This window comes from Bactrocera tryoni, chromosome 1 (assembly GCF_016617805.1).
Source record: "Bactrocera tryoni isolate S06 chromosome 1, CSIRO_BtryS06_freeze2, whole genome shotgun sequence".
NCBI lineage: Eukaryota > Metazoa > Arthropoda > Insecta > Diptera > Tephritidae > Bactrocera > Bactrocera tryoni.
In genome coordinates this window covers 2,336,536-2,358,264 of record NC_052499.1, presented here as the reverse complement: position 1 = coordinate 2,358,264, position 21,729 = coordinate 2,336,536, and the positions used below count along the sequence as shown (strand labels likewise).

General features: G+C 34.6%; 1 protein-coding gene across 1 annotated transcript; it reads left to right on the top strand.

Moving 5' to 3' along the window:
- The first annotated feature begins 753 nt into the window (after positions 1–753).
- LOC120779816 lies at positions 754–21,504 on the top strand. Its single transcript, XM_040112192.1, has 3 exons — positions 754–1,073; positions 21,164–21,332; positions 21,390–21,504. The coding sequence occupies exons 1-3, from the start codon at positions 947–949 to the stop codon at positions 21,421–21,423; spliced, it is 330 nt and encodes a 109-aa protein (XP_039968126.1). The 5' UTR covers positions 754–946; the 3' UTR covers positions 21,424–21,504.
- Positions 21,505–21,729: the final 225 nt, after the last annotated feature.

The window sequence follows — 21,729 nt, the reverse complement described above, 5'->3', positions numbered from 1 at the left end:
TTTTAAACAAGATTTTAATGGAAACATATAGAAGAAAATAATAAAATTTGCCCTCAAAGATTTTTTTCTCACTTTTATCGCCTCTTGGTAGCTTCTAAATTTTTATTGAAGTATTTCAGTACTTAATTAATTATTAATTATTATTTTGAAGTTTATGGACAACCCTAATGTTCAGGTACTAACCTATATTGCTATAGAAATGCATTTTGTTGAGGGATCAAATATTTTTCTTTGTTGTTTTCAACATCAAAATTGTTTGGTGTCCTCGAGAAGTGTTAAAATCTTGTTTCAAACGAAAAAAGCAACAAAATAATGTTTAGGCCTTTTTAATCAACTGAATCACTTAACTTAAAAATCGATTGTGTTAGATTAGTGTTTTTGCACCCATAGAAAGAAGCTAACGCAGCTTGCAGCGGAATAAAATAATTATTTGAATTCCTAAAGCTTTTTATACCTCCTCCCAACAGCTCCAACATTTCTAACTGAAGTAATAAAATAAGAAAGATTAAAATTAAATTTATATTTTTTAGAACAACCCTACTATATGGATATATGTATATTATATATTTGCAAATGCTTACATATGATTTATCAAGTAAAATTTGTTGCTTTCGTTCCCGTCGTGCGGCAAGTGTGGTTGATTGCTGTGCCAACAGTCGCTTTAAAAAAATACATATATTCATAGTCATACACATACACGCACACATGCACATACATATATGAAAGTGGATATGTGTTGCATTACATTGAGCATCGATTGCACTATTAAAAGCATCCGTGCTGATGCTGTTGCTGATGCCCATGCCGATGACCAATGGCAGTTGCCGGCGGCCAGTTGCAGCGTCAACGCTTCTGTCAGTGCCAGCAGCCCAGCGATTTGCATATTCGTTTGTTCCTGGAAACTATGATATTTTTACCGCTTGCAGTTGCAATATAACGACTGTTCATGTCCCGACTCCGCAGCCACACCAATTCGTTTGGAGATCCGTTCATGGGTAATACTGGCCGTTGGCAACCAGTAACTAAAAGCCGCCACAAATGCTTGCATAAAGCTATTGATTGGAGGTTGAAAGGTTCGTATGGGTAGAAAACAGTGCATGGTGACATTGATTTAACCGAAAAAATTTAATAAATGCTTTCGTTGAAATTGACGGCAAAAACTATGGGCACACGATGAACTAAATATTCTAGCGTAAGACTTGGTGAAACATTCGAGTGTCAAAGACTTGTATGTAGGCGCTTAATTGCTCTGCGTGATCACGACTTACATATTAATTTGTTGGTTCGATTTCCGGTCCAATTTTATAACGAAATGACAGTTGTTACTCATCGTGTGGATTCATCAGCGGTTCAGGATTTCCTTTTAAATATGAGATGCTTACAAATATATCATACAAAATATAAGGTGAGTTCTTATTCCTTCTGCAAAGCTGAGTCTGATTTCGGAACGACATCCAATTCAAGACTCCAACATACATTTCGTAGACAAAAATATCATTGAAGATTCAAAAATTCAGCTTCATAGCTTATCACAGACATAAGTGTTCCACCGCACATCGATCGTTTTTCTCCTCAAGTTGCTGCATCGCTACAAAGTGAGATATTTTTTTTAAAAGGAAGTAAAAATTAGGAAGTGCATATTAAACGATAATTTTCAGCACAGATTGAACCGGCGGGATCCTAAATAGTATTTAACCCATTTTTTAGGATATTTTAAAAGAATAGACAAAATTTCTAAAAACCAAATGCATCCATTCATATTTAATTCTTTTACAAGATTTTTTCACTTCGGCTGCTTCGTACTTTGTCAATTTTATGGTGTGTATTCGAACATCAAAAGTACAGATTCTCAACAGTACCTCTTAAAAAGCTTATTCTTAGACTAAAATGTAATAAATCAACAAAAATATTTACATTAAAGTCGGTTTTTTTTACCAAAGCGGTCCCACTGTACCCTTTGCAAGTCGTTATACATAGATACATATGTATACGTGTATAAGAAGAAGTATGTACTTAAACTTATGTAACTACGTTGCAACATTGGTGAAACTCCATATTACAGCACATGTGGCAGCGAATCACCAATACAATGTTGCAATATATTTTATTACCATTGGCAATGCATTTCACTGAAGTTTCATTTCATTCAGCAACAGTTTGGATTATCGTTTGCCACCACAATTGCTATTGTTTGCGCGCCACATACCGCTCTACATACGTGTAGATGCATATGCAATGGGATACTTTCAACAATTGCATTAAAAGTAGCAATCTCAGCAACTTGCAACACAGCCACATTTCATTTCTTGCCACAGTTAAACAATTTTTTATTGCCATCCCATTGCCGCATTGCATAGTAATTGAGTTGCAATTGCTTTTTTAACTTTGTTCTCTGCTGCTGTTGTTTTTTTTTTTTGTTTTGTGACTGTACTTTTGTATCGCTTATTCACAAGTTTGCAGTTTTCTGCCACGCGTCGTTCCAATAACTCTGACAAAAATGTATAGATTACAGTCGCGCATCCGTTTCATACGCGAACCGCATCAACATCCGTTGCAATAAAGAATAAAATAAATGCAGCGCTATCACTGGCAGACGTTGCAGGCACAGCGAAATTGTTTGGTTATTAAATGGCCAAATGTATGAGTAGTCATGTGTGTGTGAGTGTTTGTGTGTCTACATATACCTACATACGAAGCAGGATGTCATTACACTTCCGTCACATTTGCAATATTATTTTTTGTTGTTTTTTTATTTCAGATATATCAATGACAGTGTTGTTCTTATTATTGCTACCGCTTGGCTGTTGTGCGCTGATTGTTGCCCAACTGCTGATTGGATCACATAGGGGTTGCACTTGAAGTTCGATAAAAAATTGTTCTTTTTTCGCCTTTCTTTCTTTTTCATTAAATGAGTTGCTATGTATGTAAAAGAGGCAAGCATATGTTTGCTCGATTAATTATTATCGTAAATATCGCGTACCGCAGAGGCATGACTGCTCTCAAACGAATATTGTGGTGCTTGTTGCCGTGAATATTCTTCGCATTTCTTTGGAGAATGCTGCTGAGGTGATAGTACTTAGCCGGCTCAGAATCCAGAACTGTTACGTATAGACGACTATCGCGGAAATGGTTCAAATTACATATTTCCAGGCACATTTATGGTGATTCATGATTATTTTATTTTTAGACTCAAATTCACATTATCAGACACTACGGGATGGTCGATCATAAGCAAAACGTAAAAAAATGAAAGTCGTTTGAGATACTCTCGAAACTCGTTTGACTTTAGGGTATTTTTCTTGCAAAAACAAGGAAAAAAGATGAGCTGCTTTATATATTAAGTTACATTGATGAGTTTTGATGCTAAATCTTAAATTCTAACCAATTTCCGGCAGGTCTGTTTGCACGTTCAGAAATGTCGAACATGACCGTTAATAGTAATGTTAATCGTTATGATTACTTTTATTGTCATTTCGCTGTCATAATGTGCAATTATCGCTTCTGCAGTTTCGTTCTTATCAGTAAGAGGTCTTATTTGGGCACAACAGCAAAGCAACAGGGAGTCATTGATTTAAGAAATTATGCGAAAACAAAAAGAAAATAAAAGCGAGCAGAGAAATTTAAGATATTAATTGGCACTAGCAAAGGACTTGAAATTAAATAATAAAATAAAAGTGTCAACAGAAATTTTTAAAAAGAATTAACACAAGTTTCAATTTAATACAAAGAAAGATAAAAATTATATCAAATGTGAAAACTACAATAAACGTAATTTTATAAAGTGAATTTGAGAAATATCGAATCGAATTTAGTATATGAGCACTTGCCTTACGCCTTTGCTTGGCGCTTTCAGTTAACTAAATATAAAATTGTTATTAAATATATTATGCATCTTAGTTGTGCCAACAATTGACAGAAATATAAACAGAAACATAAAAATTACGTGTATGCAAATACAAGCGTGCAAGCGGTTAACAACATATGAACCCCACTGCGTATGAGTGACCAACACAATTCAAGTGAATAATATTTGCGACTTGACATTGTTTTCATTAACTCACTACAATTTGTATGAACTGAAGTGAATGCGATTTCAACATGATTCAGCATTACAACAGCAACAGCAACTGAACTGAACTGAATAACTGTAGGAATGACTGAGTGACATAATAAATGAATGAAAGCAGTGAGTGAGTGGCAGTAATGCGGCGGCAGCGCGTTAATGAAAGCCACTTATGTAAATTTTCCAGACCATTTGATTGCAGTACATTGTTGTTATTGTTTTTACGTTTTTCTGTTTAATGCGATTACATTGCGGCCTTGTTGCAATGCCAAACTCAAGCCAACTGGTTGGGGGAGTTACGAAGCAACAAAGCGTCCGACCAAACGCTGCCTGCAGCGGCTGTAATTCGCTGAATGGTTTGCTATTCAGCTGCCGTTGTTTGTGTCAAGCAGTCAAACTGACCTTCTGCACTTCCGGTTATTTTTCCGAATGATTAATTATGCAAAGATGAAAATAAAAACAAGAATATCGTGCTCAAGGAAACAAAGTGGGCAAAAAAATTCAAAATTATTTAAATGTAAAATTACATAAAAATGTTTTTATAATTTACTTAACGTGCTTAAAATTTAACTGTGCTTATTTCTATACATTTTAAATCATATTGCAAAGCTAGCTGCTGGCAAAAAATATTAATTAAAGTGTTGCAGCCAGTAGTAACGTAGATAGCTATATATACTTGGTGTGTACATATTAAAGACAAATGCAAAAGCATTTCATATGCGTAAAAAATATTTAATAAAAATACGGCAACATTGTATTTATGAAAATGAAGAGTTAATGCAATAACAGTTATGCTTGAATTTTAGTTAAATTTGTTGCTTGTTGGAGTGCATGCGTAATAAATATGCAGCCAATTATATAACGCGCGCACACACATACAACCCAAACACGCATCTGCCCCCCACACCTCGCAAAAACAAATTATAAAGCGCCACTTCGTTAAGGGGGTATTCTCATGTAATCCCTTCGAAAATCGATTTTTTTTACATTTTGACAGTAAAACCTATTGAAAACATGCTGTGAAAATTTCAGACCGAAATTCATAGTATTTGATAAGCCACAGCTCATAGTCGCCGACATGTCGTAAGCGACTGTCTACCAAGCACCATGACAAGTCTGCAGCTGCTACGTTTCTAAACGCATTTTTCTCGAATCATCATTTTCTGAAACTGTCATGGTCCTAAAAAAAAGTATTCAACCTATTTCTTTAAAATTTACATATGTTCTTCTACTCATTTATAGTTATCGTCTCTACCAGAATTGTTTATTTTCGAAAATATTTTCATATTTTTTTAAACGATTTTTAACGAAAAAAAACAAGATTTTCGTGAATTTTTTTTGAAGTTCAACATTTTTTTGTTTTATGAAATTGATTATATTTGGTAGGGACGATAGCCGCAGAACTACTGAATAATAATCCTTTCGATTTTTTTTTATTTCGGACAACATGAACAGCCGCTATCACCATGACCAGTGAACTACTTTTTTTGTTGGGGACTATTTTGATTTAAAAAAATATATATTAAAAATGTAAAAAACGAAAAATACAATTTTTTTGTACATTTCAAAATACAAATAAAAATATATTAAAAAATAAAATGATTGAATTTTGTTGTCGCATAAAAAAATGTTCCTAAAAAGTGGTAAAATGTATGCGTTCACATGAGAGTACCCCCTTAAGCGAAAAATTGCCATAAAGCTAGTTTATATTCGCAAACGTATGTATGTGTGGGTTAGTGTGTTTTGCCTCGCAAAGCCATTAAATTAATTTTGTACAGTTAAGTTAAATTTTAAATTACAACATTATATTATTTATAAATTCATAAAGTACAATAAGTACAAAGCGTGGAAGTCCGAATAAAGCACGTTAACACAGTTGCATTACTCATAAATTAATATAATTTATAACGGCATAATGCAATTATGAATGTGTATATACATATATGGTGAAGCTTCTCATGTAAATTATTGAATATCTTTTTTTATTTAGTATATGCAATTAATTATGGCGAAGAATACTTCTTTCGCTGCCGAAAACCTTTAAAAACAGATATCAATAATTTGAGAACTAAATAAAATAAATAAATTTGCCAGAATACTTAACTGCAGTATATGAAAGAGGCAAACTTAACTTCTGTTAAGACCTTCAATTTGATAAACTTAACAAATTTTACTTTAATTTGTGAAAAGAATAAAAAGAATAATTTATTGCATTTTTTCAATAATATTTTGGAAATATTAAAGGGTCAACAATTAAATTTCCTTGTTCTTTAGTGTACGAAACAACGATATATTCTCATGCAGACTATCTCAAACACAAAAAAAAACTATAATACTCTCCTTAGCAACTTTGTTGCGAGAGTATAAAAACAGCAAGACTCTTTTTGAATATTTAACACCAACTCTTTTTTTCTATTTTTCGAACATTCTCATGTGAACTGCTTCAGCGAAATGTGTTTTTGGATCGATATACTATATATATTTATACATATATGTATACTTCTATAGTATGGTTTTTGAAAAAAAAAAATACAAAAATTGTATTTTTTATTATTCCATAGCCTAGATATTCAAAAATATCTCCCTAATAGGATTTATCAAAATCGGAATGATGTATTTCCGAAGTTACAGTTGTCTCAGATTCGTGGCAACTGAACCGGTTTGAGCTGTGGGCGAAACATATAATGCATCTTTCTCCAAACAACCTTTTTTGATGCGGTCGCCAAACTCGTTCAAATCAGCCAAATTACTTGAAATATAGCATGAATATTCTTTATACATATATCTCCCTATCTCATGAAGCAAGCAAAAATTGTGAAGTCAAAAAATCAGTGAAAACAATTACTTTATTTTTCAGTTACCGCCATTTTACTGTAGCTTCTTGAGATAGCGACTTTCAATCAATGCTATATATATATATATAGTATATTTACATATATACATATATAAAAAAAAGTCGTGTTAGTTACACAATTTATAGCTCAACAACGGCTGAACCGATTTGGCTAAACTTTGATGGAGAGGTAACTTTGAACCAAGGGGCAGAGGACACATTTTATCTATCTACATATATTATATTTATTAATAACTCATAAATACTACCAAAAAACCAAAAATAGCATTAACATTTCCGTCATCAAGGCATTTTGGCTATTTTGCTAGATTATGGACGAGGGACGCAAAGGGGTTCAAAACAAACCAATAAAAAAAAAAAAACAAAATAACTGCAATGTTAATAAAAAGGTCTATTATTCGAAGCATTGCACAGAGCAGAAGAAAATTTAGACGGAAACGATGAAGTATGTATATGTGTACAATTTCAAACTGATCCTCTTCAAAAATAATATCTGTACTTGCAGAATATTGGGAATAGTAGAATCAAACTGGAACCAAATACGTAGTGCAATGGTACATTACTGGCTCTGTAATCAGTCGATTAATATTATATTACATGCATCCCAAAAGACTGATGCCATAACCTTGCCAGCCAACTTTTTCATCTTTCCACGCTTGAGGACTGGTTCCTAATGTGCAGTCCACTAGGCTGACTGTCTTGGACTCCAGTATGAAATGATGGAGCCATGTTTCTATAGTCAAATACCGACACAAAAATTCAGTTTTATTATGACTAAAGAGCTATGTTAGATTATGAACTTGCGAGGCACCCACTTTGCACAAAACTTTCGCCTCTTTAGAGCATCCACTGCCTTCATTGTCCTCGGTGCTCATTTCGCTCATATCTTTTCTTCAGTTGCCAAATTTGTATACGAATCTTTTAAAGATAAGGGCTGACCAGAAATCTTATATATGGTAGGACCATTTGTGTATCAGTCACAGTAAAACCCGAACGGGTCCTCTATATATAATTGCTTGGAACTTAGCCCCTTTTTAATTAATTTTGTGTACATTCCAAATATTTATTTTCTTTATATTTATTTATTGCAAAATTTGTGCCTCTAAACTAGAATATACCCTTGACATTACTTTGAACTATATAGTATGTATTACAACTAGGTTTCAACCGATAGACATACATATGTATATTTAGAGGCATTTATGCCGAATCTATTTGAATTTACAACTGCTTTATTTCAATAATATCGAATATTGAGGTCCTTACTCTACATTTGAGTGATTGTTTGTGGAATTTTCTTATGATAAATCAGTTTCTTTTTCAATAATTAAACTACAGATATTATTGGGTATACGCCTATCTCCAAACTACAACCTTTGTTTCCTCCATCAATTTTGTTGAACTTTACTCTCATCCCTTCAAGAATTTTTGAAGTATATCAGTGTCACCTTGATATTCTCACGATTACCTGTTATTAACTGAGCTTAGGTTTGATACGATTGTGTCTCTTTTTGAACAGATATTAGATATCCCCACTCATCCGTTCTTTTTCAATATGTTGCTCGATGCATATTCTCTCACGCCACAAATAATCAAAAATGTACGTCCTTTTACACACTCAGCGACTTAGTCATCACAAATTGCATTTTATCCGCTATGACGTCAGCTCTTGTTTGATAAGGACAACAGTAAACTGTGCAGAGAATCACCTTAAAGAATTGTGTACACTTAAAAGTCTCTACTCTTCACCAATATATATGACGCAAGGCCTTCTCTAAAGTAAATGTAGCTTCTCTTTCATTATTACGAGTTCTCCCCACCCCAGCAAGAAAATTTCATTTTACCATGAAAATAGTAATTCCATAATTTTTTTGGTGAAACCAAGTGTTATTGCGTAAACAAGAAACTGTCATCAAATCCCACAGGTTTAATATTAAGTACAGTTATAAGCAACACCGTAAACTCTGCTCGGTCACGGAAATAAAGTACACGTTGAGAGACTTTAAAGCCTTTGCAGCTCAATGGCTATGGCGCACAATTGTTGGTTGTGTTGTTTTAATGCCGATGACATTAAGAAAATGGCAATGCCCATAATACACAACAACAAAATTAACAAGCAGAAATTTGACATGAAAATGTTTGCGCTTGAGTGTCAAGAAATTTGATGACATTTACAAGTGTCGGCGCCCGTGTCTTGTTTGACCTGATTTTACGTAGATTCGACTGGCAGGACAGCATGTCGTGCAACGGACGTGATGTTCAGCTAAAAGGTGTAGCTGTACTTTCAAACGCAAATGTGTCAGTTATTTTAAGGTGACACGGCGATATGCAGGCAAACCATTACGCAATACACACACACACTAGCAGACACGAGTTTTGTAGCATAGAAATTGGAAACAAGTTGCTGAGAATACAAGCAAAATTATCTATCGTTGCTTTAAACAATTCTCCAGTGGTTGGAGTGCCGGCTTTCTACTATCTTACCTGTTAGAACTGTTGGTGTTTACAATGTGTAACTGTATATATATGTATATACAAGTATGTATCAAACAACAACAAGTATTTCGTCCAATTCCTGTTGCTTTGTCTTGTGGCCATCACGAAAAGTAGTACACAAGTGGACGAACACTACAAATCCCATAAAATTAATATTTATTTTATTTTATGAATTTTATAGTTGGTAAATTAGAATTCCAAAACTTTCGACATAATTATGAAAGTGCATAATCATTAGGGTGGTACGCACAAATCTTAAATGAGCATATTTTCAATTCTCTTCCGCTATCTTTTTCGCAAAGAAAATTTATCAAATCAATTTATTTAAAGCCTTAGGGATGTTCAAGTCGTACAACTCCCCAGCGTTTAAATTTTAGTCCTGCTTATGGTACTCAACGAAGAATCTGTCATTTGAACAACTATAGCCACGACTTAGCTCTTTACTTTTGAGATCAAACTTTAAATGTTAATAACATCGAACACCCGAACATTGGTATTTGGAAAATCGAATAAAACTTACTCTTTACATTAAAGAAATCCCTGAGTGAAAATGTTTGTTGAGCATCAACAGCAAGAGTTCATATTTCTGACCTATTTTATGGTCACTTGCTTCACATAAGCGCAAATTTCTTCATATTATTTGCTCGAATTAAACGTCCATCAGTTTTCAACAGCTGCCAATTTCGGCGACAGTGTACACCAGAGAGTAGCAATTTGTAAGATATTTAGCACTTATAAATACATATATGTATGTATTATAAAGTGCGATTTGAGTATGCTCATGAACGAAATTCTGGTCGGTTAGAGTACCCATGGAGAGTGAATGACGAATGGTTTATTAGCTCTTGTATGAAGGCTTTTTCTCAAAGTTTAATATCATAATACCGACGGGGCTACATTAAAATTCAGTCCATCGTCGCTGATGGCTTCGAAGACTTTCCTTACAAACCAATTGTGAATGACAAGCAGTCGCTGGTAAGTCTCTCAGTTTCCTATAATGCAGTGAACAATCGATATACCGTCGATAGAAAACAATGTAAATATTTTCATATCGAACTTACTGCCAGAAACACTCAGTAAGCAGCAATAATTATATTATTTGGGCGCTAAGCTCTGAAATTTTATCTTACTTTCTCAACTGAGACAGACAGGTCTACATAGCGTAACATAGGGAATAGTTTCTGCTTCTATAATAACAACAACTACTTCAATGGCAGCTTCGCTAAATGCTCCCTCGCATAATAGGCGGCTTAAGTGCCATTTCTTGCGGTCAGCTTACTTCACTTACTTCCCTTTCGAAACACCGCGCTCTAATTTAAATCTATCCTGCACATCCTGCAAAATAACTTTTCAAGTTCTTAAGTTTAAATAGTTTAATAGTTACTTACATAATTGTTTTAAATTGCAGTTTTTATTTAGCTGTCAAATCGGTTTCTTGTTTCACATCACTTTGCAATGAATTCCACGAAATTGCCAATTACTCACAGCTAGTTTTTAGTGCATTCTCGCCGTATTTGCATTAATCTGTTTGCTTCTGTGTATGTGTGAGCGCATAAAAACTTCTGTTTATTAAAAAAAAAAATACATTTGACGCGCATTTATTGGCACGTAAATCCGTTGTCCCAAAGTAATTTAAATTGATGCGTAAATTCCAACACAGACTTTGATGTAACGATTTTCATTTAATTGTTTATACTTTATTTGGCTCGTTTATATTTTTTTAACTCGGAAAAATGCATTTGCCGTCATTAAGCTCTTAATTGCAAAATGTATATGTAATATTGTTGTGGCTGTTTTTGCGAGCGTTTTATCTGTTATTGGCGTTAGCTAATAGCGCCATCAGAATTATATTATTAAATTTTCCACCGATTGGGCGCATTTTTAGCTCAGCTCTTAAACAAAAACCAACATTTTGTTATTATGTAATAGTGCAAGCAACACATAATCGCTATTTTGAAAATGCTGCAATTGCCATTTCTTCATTTTTCAATGAATTAAAGTTTTAATTCATAAATTGTGAAATGGGAGTAATTAAACATATTTTGACTCTTATTGATGAAATTTCATATTTTGTAGCTTTTGAAGGCAGAAAATGCTTACTATAATCCCAAAACAAGTTTTAAATACTTGAGTTGGTATCTATTAGCAGTGTTCATTGCTAACATAGTTTGCTGAATATTTCAGAAACACGAATATTTCTAACTCTTAAAGTTATCTCGGACCGAATGTTGGAAACATGAGCTATAAGCAGTAAAAGTGGGGTGTCTACACATTTTCATCAAGGCTCAAATTTAATTGCAAAATTATATTTTAGATAATCACAGTGAAAATCTAAGTAACTTTATTAAATGTTCCAAAACTCACTTCACGTGTACGTACATATGTATATGTATACATACTTATAGACTCCTCAGTACGTTGATTATTCGTTAGCTCTGACACTGGACAAAACTTTTCCTGTTGCTTATTTTATTTAGCTCGTCACAGCAACACATTTGCAGTGTAAGCTCATAATTCAATGCAGATTTTGTTGCTAAACTTTCCTCAATCTTCCACTTGGGGTAAAACAAAAGGGCTGGAATAAGTATTTTTGCAACAACGTTATCAAATTCTATTTAAGTTTTCTTATAAATATGAATAGTTTCAGATATACATATGTATGGTATATACATTTATTCGTCGCTCCTGTCATAAAGAACATTATGTTTGTTGCAACAACAAAGATATCGAGTTGAATTCATGCGCGAGAGTATGCGACTGCTTCATTAAAGTGGTACTAACGTGATCTTCAGTGCTCGAAAACCGCTATTGGCAGGCTGCTTTTACACACATGAGAATACGAATGAGGTGACAAGGTGTTTCGAGACTTACAGTTTCAGAACTTCTGAAATCGCAGCTTTCGGGAGTAATACAGGTGATAACATGGCAACGAAAAACTCAGCTTTATGCCTTCGTAAGAGCACTAACCGTTAAATCACTGAAAGCACCGCTTTCGCGAAACATATTGAAATACAACTATATGTCATTTTCAAGCGTCACTTCATTGAATTTTGCTTTTGTAAATTTGTTCCCCATCAGCGCTGTAAAAAAGGCACAAAAATCAAAAAGTTTTACCTTCTCCTTTAAGAGCTGCTAAAGCCTAGCGACGTTATAATGACGAATACAACAAAAAAACTTCGAAATAATAAAAAGAAAGTAGACAAAACCAACCTCTATTAAGCCAAAAGCTAGCTGAAGAATCTATTTTACCCAAGTTAGAAAATATATTCATATTTAGCACGCTCAATTGCATCCCTGCTTGCGCTCGTTAGCTTCGTGGCAATAATGCGACAAGTACTTTGACATGTTTGTTTAATATTTATTCATCTCAGAAGTAAACAATGTCAATTTAAACTTTTGTTATTATTTGTTTTTACACCTGACTTCAATTAGCCGTTTTATTTTATAATTTAGATTTTTTTCATTTATTAGAAAAACTTTTCTAGTGTTTGTAATTTTTAGATATAAAAGCGAATAAAAACAAATATTTTGTCAGAATGTATTACGAAAATTTTAATTCTAGATAGTAATTCACGATTAAGTAATAAATTTGGGTATATCCGATGCAGGATATCATGAAATATTTCGCTGACCATTTCGAGATGAAAGCAGAGCATCTCATTTCGTTGTGATCCCAAATGTTATATCTTGTTCTAAATTGTTCATATTTGTTCGTTTGGTTATGCTGCAGAAATACTTGAGGGATAACTATATATTCTTCGCCCGAAGAAATTTTAATTTAGACAGGTCATCTTTCTTATGTTATATTTTATAGTTTATCTCAGCCCTTTACACTTTATAGGAAAGCAGCATTAGATAGTCGACTAGGTAGTAAATATATTGCAGATGGTTTACAGAACATAATCCATCCACCAATCCCTAGTTCTACAGTACCATTTATAAAGTATTACTGAACCGGTGGTAGCTCTTATTTTTGGTTTTATTCCGACAGCTATTGGACCCAACTGGAGTCCATACATACATTGTGAAGACCGTGAAACCGAAGCTTGTAAAACGATATTTTTAAGTCTTTTTCTATATCCGCAAAGACCGATAATCAAGGTTCTTCCTAAAGTAGAACTACTTTTATCTTTGCATTCACTTAAAAATCCCTTTAAGCCCTTTCTATCACTCTATCGGTTCCCACTGCAACTACAGCTCTTATTACATGTTCCAAATTAATTAATATACCATATTACGAAGATCTACTCCCTTTTATACCCACTTATATTCCAATCTAAAATATTGCGTCACGTTCGAGAAAACCACAATGACGTCACTTGCTTAATTTGAATGATGTGAATCAATTAATAAATGAAACTCATTCAGTCATCATCAAATACCTCTCGTTATTTTGAAACCGTTTGTTTTTCTTGTTCTATATAAGCGCGTATCTAAAATGCAAGCGTTGATGACTCAACAAATCTAAATTTATTTGCATTAATTTATTATATTGACGCAATAATGATTTTACACTTCAACCATTTTGAGTAATAGATGGAAATAATATCAATCATTTTAGGTGATTAGGAAGCACGAAAATGCACTCAGCTTCGATACAGCCATTTGGAGCCATCGAATAGACTGGTAAGGCATCCCAGACGCGCATACACACACATACAAATACTTTAAATCAGCACTTCGGATTCAGGTGACTCATGCCCTGTAAGAAATTCTAACTTTCATTGTTAGAAATGAAGCACAATTTGTACTATCTAGGTCTTTTATTAAACTCAGCTACCATAAATAAACACTAATTTCAGATCATAAGAGCTCTTGTTTTGAGAGTAGTCCTGTTAGGGGTTGGCGCTTAGGGCTCCTTGAAATCGTAGACCCGACTGATGAGTAAAATTACATAGAGCCACGATAATAAACTGGGCTTTATATAGGGTAGGTTGCTATCTTGTGCTATCCTTCCCTGTTGGAAGCAGGAACCAAACGTAAAATGCAAATATGGTGGAAAGCGAGAGGAACAGCTATCTTCGGAGCTAACTTTGTGAGCTGTCAATCATCTTGACAGATTTGTCATTATTAAATGTCATAAGCTTGAAGATCACGTCCATCTCGGAATACAGAACGATTGCGAATTCAGATGAATATTTAGTGCTAGGTTTCTCTGACCGCCGAATGAAATAAACGGTTATAAGATACTTGTCTTAATAAATGAGGGCGAAGAGAACGATTGGGTGAGTAGCTGATATATTCGAAAAAAAAATTTTATCAAGAGTAATCGAGAAGTGAACACGTGCAAGGAATGTATTGCATATTCCTTAATGGAAAAGACTTTCCTAGAGGCAACCATTCTCATGGGTAATATATACATATATTGTATATATTAGTTGACACGTCAAGGTGTTTATTGAAACTGATGGCAGAAAATTCTCAGCAGAAGGATGCGACGTCGCAATATTTCAAAATTTTACCAGGCACAAAATCACAACTTCCGCTCATGGATATGCAAATATAATAAGTTAAAGTTTTATGTGGCCGGGGGTGGGCCTAAGATGCTTACCAATAGATATAATGGCTTATACTATAATTATTTATAAGAGTGTAGATATATCCTTGTATATACCCATACAAATATATATGTATGTATACATACGACCATTAACAACCGTTATGCCAATATAAGTTAACACTTCCATTAGCTTAGTAAATCCCCATCGTCACCCATACGCCACTTAAGAAAGTATTATGAAAGCATTCAAGTATCTGATTAAAGTGCTGAAACTAGTTTGAAGTTTGTAGAAGAGCATGTATGAAGTTGAAAAATAGTTTAAAGTTCTTATGCCACAAACATAGCTGAGCATTTGCCTCAGGCAACGCGCCACCGGGCATTAAATTCCTGGCAAACATAAACATTCATACAACACACATAGAAGGAGCTGAATCGAAATGTGGCAGTGGAAGGCAAATGTTTAAGCTCAGCTGCTGTGCTACTGTTGCTTGACGATAATTGCTTGCAAATGCAACTGTATTGAAGCGTTCGCAAAATGCGGCAGCAAGTTAAACAGCTGCGCAAACAGACGCAACAGCGAGCGTAGCGAAAACTTAAAAGCACACATATGGGGGCTTTCATTTGAAGCACATCCGCACACATTTGCATATCTTTGTATGTACAGCAGAAATTTTAGGGTATACATATGCAAATTATGGCTCACTTTCGACAATATTTGTTGCAAGTAGTTAAAAGAGCGCAGCGGAAGCTGATTGGTATGACATTCGTTTTGCTAAGGTATCCTTAAGCAAGGATTTTCTACAAGTCGTCGCTCAAATTTGTTACAATCTGTTGGTAATGCTTTTACCACAGTTTTGGCGTTGTTGTTGCTAGGGTTGAGGCTGCTGTTATTATGTGAGGAGATATTTTCCATTGCAACATCATACTCTGGCAACATAATGACTTACAGTTATTTGTGCTTTCATTTACTTATTTATTTTTGTTTTTTTTTTTATTTGACAGTTAGCAACTTCTGTTACCTGCATTGATGCATACTTTGTGTTTTTTACCGTTATAAGTTGTTCCTCAGGATTCTCTAAGGCTAAAGAAAGTAGAACGGCTCGGTATTGAATAAAGCGGAATATCTTATAGCCAGTGTGTTCAAGTTATGCCAAATATGACACAAAGCGGCCCACTTTATTTATAAAAACCAATTATGACGATTTCCCTTTTTCTCTAATCTCACTATTCGGAACACAGCGATTATCAACTCTGGTGACTCAACCATAGGTTTATCGAAATCTTAATAAAATAACTGTTTCAAATAAATAAGAATACAAGAATGCATAGTCCAATATAAAAATTATTGGTTGAAAGTGTGGACTCTACACACTCTATATATTCTCTTGAACCCATTTTATGCGCCGGCATTGCTCGAAGTTGATGCTTCCTTTCTTCTGCTTCAACCTACCCGAAACTTTTTCAAACCGTACTGCGGCTAATGTATGCTCTCACAGCGAACTCCTTCCAGGCATTCCAAGTAGGTGTATGTTGAAGTACTGTGAGGCATACAAATTCGCGCTTTTGATGGATTTAAAATGTTTGTTGTTGCCGACAGACAACGACCCCGTGAACATATGAGCATAGGAAGCGAATGACGGTAAGGAAAACCAGGTAATAGCGGTGGCTTTGACAATCAGCACGTGTCGCAACGCAGCCAGCAATCAAACATGCAAACAACTATAGCAACAACAGGGAGCACAATTTGAAAACTAATACCAGACATTCCATGGAATATTCAGCCGCCAATAAATGGTATAATGCCCGTAATACATATTACTTGCTTCGCATTGATGGCTAAAAATATAAAATAAAAAACAAATAAGTTTCTTTTGGCATATGAAATTGAATTCATTTCATTCGGAAATGAACTTCAATGGATTATGTAGTTTTTTATCTGGAATCTGAGATACAAATAATAAATCGAAAGCATTTTCTTAAAATATCTTCGTGAGATGAAAGAATTATATAAACATAAAATCGAAACTGCGTCGATTTGATTTGATGTGCTCATATATAACGGTGAAATGTGAGGCATTAACGCGTGAATGTGCAGGTGTTAAAATACAAGAATACTTCGTGACTGTCAAAGGATATTCACAGCATTATTCCATTTTATGGCTTCAGTGAATCGGAAACGGCGCAATCGTTTGATGAAGACAAAGCGTTAACTACGTACTGAGGCAAAGATATGTGCATGTTCCTGTAGAGGAGATCATTAAAAGGCGGTAAAATTTTTTTTAGTATTGGATATTCATAGAATAGAATTAATTGCATTTTGCTCCAGTCTACAGAAACAGAAAACATTTTATAGAATTGATCAAGCACAATGTATTGTTTATGAATTAATTTATGAACTTTATCAGATCATTATTTTTTAGCGTTTCGAAATTTGTGCTTTTTTGTTAATTATTTGAGTCGAACTTTGCGCAGAAATGAAACAACGAGTATATTTTCCAAATTCGGTGTCTCAAGAATTTTTCTGCTAGGCAGATATGGAGAACTTGAATTTGTCAGAATGGTCGCCAAAGTCCTATTTTTACTCAAATTGATCAATAAACCTACAAACATAGTATTTCGTTCATTAATTCACGTGATAATTATGGTACATGCTTGCATAAGTACCTGTATTAGTGGTTATGTTTCCGAAACCGCAACTCATGCATGCCCAACAAGGCTCAAGCGGTGCTCTAATTGCAGCAACATCTTGTTATGCGCCTGCATACAGTAATGTAACTGCAGTAATAACAAAAACACGAATTATGAACACGCACCTCCATTGATCTTGTTTAAACACCTGCATACATTCGTAGCGTCTCAACGGTATCAGGGTGTCATGAGGTAAATGTGATAGCTTAGTGCCAGCTACGTTAGCTTAACAAAAGCTTACGTTTGAAGTTATTCAATTTCATATTCTGTTACCATGCAATGTGAAGACGAAATGAATCTGCTTTTCTCATTAATGAATACAAAATTTTAAAACGATTGAAGTCATTGAGCTGTTTTACTCTCCGTCGAAGGTGAAAAAACGATCTATGAATTTTGAAACCAATCTGGTATAACTGTACGGACAGAGAACTCAGAAACCGCTAACATGATACGTGAGAAGCCGTAAGAGCTCACTAATTGTCAAGCGGAGGTTACAGGCGTTATATGGCTCTATTTTTATTCATTAAGAGTTGGTTGTTTTTAAGAACTCACGCATTACATAATCGCTTAAGCATGCTTAGATCCTACCGTACCAATAACAGATTGATAAAATTTGCTTCTTCAGAACTAACCAGACTTACCGCTCTTTCTAAAGTATCAACATACTCTACGAAGCATCACACATCAGCTGTCTTCCGACTATATCTAAAGTTTTCAATGCTGGCCCGCACCGAACTAAGGTTACCTGTGATAATTTGAAACTTACCGTTGAGAAGTCGACTCTAGGCAAGTCGGTCTCGCGAAATATATCAGCTTAGTATTGATATCACAACCTTCTGCGAAAAATCAAATAAATATATCAGCGTTGAAACAATTTAGTTTATTCGGAGTGGCCACCATTTTAACAACTAATCATATATATGTATGTATTTATGTGCACAACCTTCCCATATTACTTTCGATAAAAATTGGCAGAACGTGGTGAGTTTTTCGTTGCCTTATATGTGAAGGGTGTTGGCGGTAGTGAAGGCGATCGCCTGGCCTTAATCTTCTTTTCCAGACACTGTCGCTCACGGCACCGCTCCTGCACCTTTTGTGGTTCCACGGGCACACGTGTAAACTTCCGTTCATAAATCGGTTCGATTACTTTGCGCGAATTGCGATTATGAAACAGCAATTGACAAAATGCCAACTCTTCGCTGACTGTACGCATTCTGGGAATTTCCAACGGCACCACCATTTCGCTTGGGATTGCATCAAAATCGGCAGCGGCCATTTTTATTGGTGTTCTCTTCGGTTGTGCACAATCGATTTTTGACGGGAAACTTACACGGCAATATTAAACAAAATGTAGGCAATTCTAGTATTTTAATCACAAACAAAAATTTTAATTAATTTATTTTATTTTCTGCCTATTGATAGATTTTGAAATTCGTAAAAATTGTTAAATGAGCACAGTACAGTTTTTGAATGAAGAAAATAAAGAAGACGAATTGATTTTGAGTCGCTGTATAGAAGCATTTAGCTCACCATTATTTTTTTCCAGAGACCTGACCTCTGATAGAGTGAGTACTCAGTGAGTAAGGAAAGCTTATGGTTGTTTGTTGTCAGACCAGTTTCGAGTGGAAGATGGTAGAAAACTTCAGGAACTTTTAATTTGAATATAATCTCATAAAGGAATTGCTTAGCAAATGCTATCTTGGATTATTTAAGTACTTATATAAGACGCCGTTGGAAAATGGCTCCCTCTACTTCAAGGTGACTGCACTTCTTTGTAGCCTATTTAAAATGCTCTAGCTGGTTAGTAACATTGAGTAATGAATATTTAAAAATTTTCGGCGAAGTGTGGAGAATTGTATTAATCTCCTTAGTTTTTCTTCTTTCAAAACGATTTCAATCTGTGGAATGGATACGCCGGAAAACAAATTAAAATTTAAATATATTTCGTTTTTGAACAAGTACACACCTTAGAACTACTATATTACCTTAATTTCGCTCTTTAGTTATTAAAAGAAATTTGCTGGCAGCTTTAGAAGCCCCTGATGCCATAGTTTGAACCGCTCAGTACATTTCAAAGCATTTGGAATTCTAATAAAAGTATTTCCGAAGAGGAAAATAAAATTCTACGCACACAGTCGAATATCAAGTTATTTTTGCTTAATAGCTTTTATTGCAGTTATTTTCCCCCATTACCTCCATTGCTCGATTTTTGAGTTCACAGCGAAGTGCTATGCATCAGAAATGCCTTAAACCATAAAGGCGCTAAATGGCAGCACAGTTCACAACACTTGAGTATGTACATACTTCATATTGTATATGCGTATTGTGTATGTGCAATATCCGTACTATGTGCTTGCTGGTGACCTGCTTTTAGAATTTAATACCGCTTTCAAGCTGCTTTTCTGCCCACAGCCATCAAAGCAATTTATCATGTTAGAGCGCTATTCAAGTGTCTTGCCTTCCACTGTAGGCAAGTGCAAAAAAGTACAAAAAATATGAACGTGTGAAAATAAGTGAAAAAGAAGAAATAAAATAGTATTATAACTAATAGTCACCGACGTCATCGATATAGGCGACAAAGAGTAACAAAATCAACGGGAACAAGAAAGGCGGTAAATTATATGAATTCGATGGCACATTGCAATTTAATATTATTTATAGCCTTTTATTATGCAAGGGGGAATACGCTGCGCCATTTTGTTGCTGTCACGCCTGAAATTATCTTCAAAGCACTTTCTACAAGCTTAATGCGTCAAATGGTCTTTTTAACTAAATATTCTGTACGTTGTTGATATAAAAAACGCAATTTAATGAGAAGTGCTATGTTAAAGGCATAAACTATTGTGTATTTGGGAAGTAAAAACTAGCAAGCTTAGTAATGCATTCATTAATTACGAAATTACTAATTACAATTAATTGCTTTAGTCATTATTGATTTCTAGTGCTGTACATATTATTTCAAAAATTACTATTGTCGTTATTATCTTATATACATACTTTTTTTCGAAGTATAATAGTACAAAGTTTTAATAGTAACACAATTTCATTTAGAGCCATTATAAGTATGTATTACCGGTACCATTACCATTATCACTACCATTACCGGTACCATTACCAGTACCACTACCATTACCGGTACCATTACCAGTACCATTACCATTATCAATACCATTACCAGTACCATTACCATTACCAATACCAATAACAATACTAGTACCAATACCATTACCAATACCATTATCAATATCATTATAATTTCAATTTCGAATATATTGACAGTATAATGAGTGAAAGGAACGTAATATCAAACAATTTCACCTGATGACCGCCAATATGTACCGCATATATCTATACAACATAAAGTATGTACATATGTATGTGGTAATGGAACTGTTGTTATTGGAATTATTGCTCCGTGTAGCATATCGTTACCACATGCAACAAAAAGGCTATCATTTCCAATATCACTTAATCGATATTAATGATTAAGCGTTCACCGTCAAATGCTTATATTGAATTTACCGTTACTCGTTTGTTTGCATATACATATATTCAATTTCAGATTCGCCACATAATCGTGTATTTGGGTGGGTGTGTGTGCACGCACCGGTTATAATTGCATGCATGCACACCTGCTGTCCGCCAGTACACCACATGCAGTCGCCCGGCTTACATTTACGATGCCCAGGAGACAAGATTTTAATAGCACCCCCCGCATTGTTTCGATTGCGGTAAATGATGAATTAAAAATGGCCACGCTTAATCATTTGCGTATTATTATTTGATAGGGCGGAAGGAAGCGTCGGCATAGGTGTGAAGTGACTACTACAATGGCCAATATACACAACCTAACTGAGAGCTTGCATGCGAATGGCTATCGATAAAATACGCGGCGTTCTTGTGGTCAAGCAAACAGTTATAATTAAATATTTTGTGAACGCGGGGAAGCGCGAGCACAGTGAACGCAAAATAAATTAATAAATTACTGAAGTATACATATAGCATACTCGTTATATACATAAATAGTTGATAACAAAACGTATTGATAGTATGAGGGTAGCCAAAATAATTGAGGAAGAACTTTTATGCCTAGACTTGGATAAAAGTTTTGCAAAGGGGACTTGAATT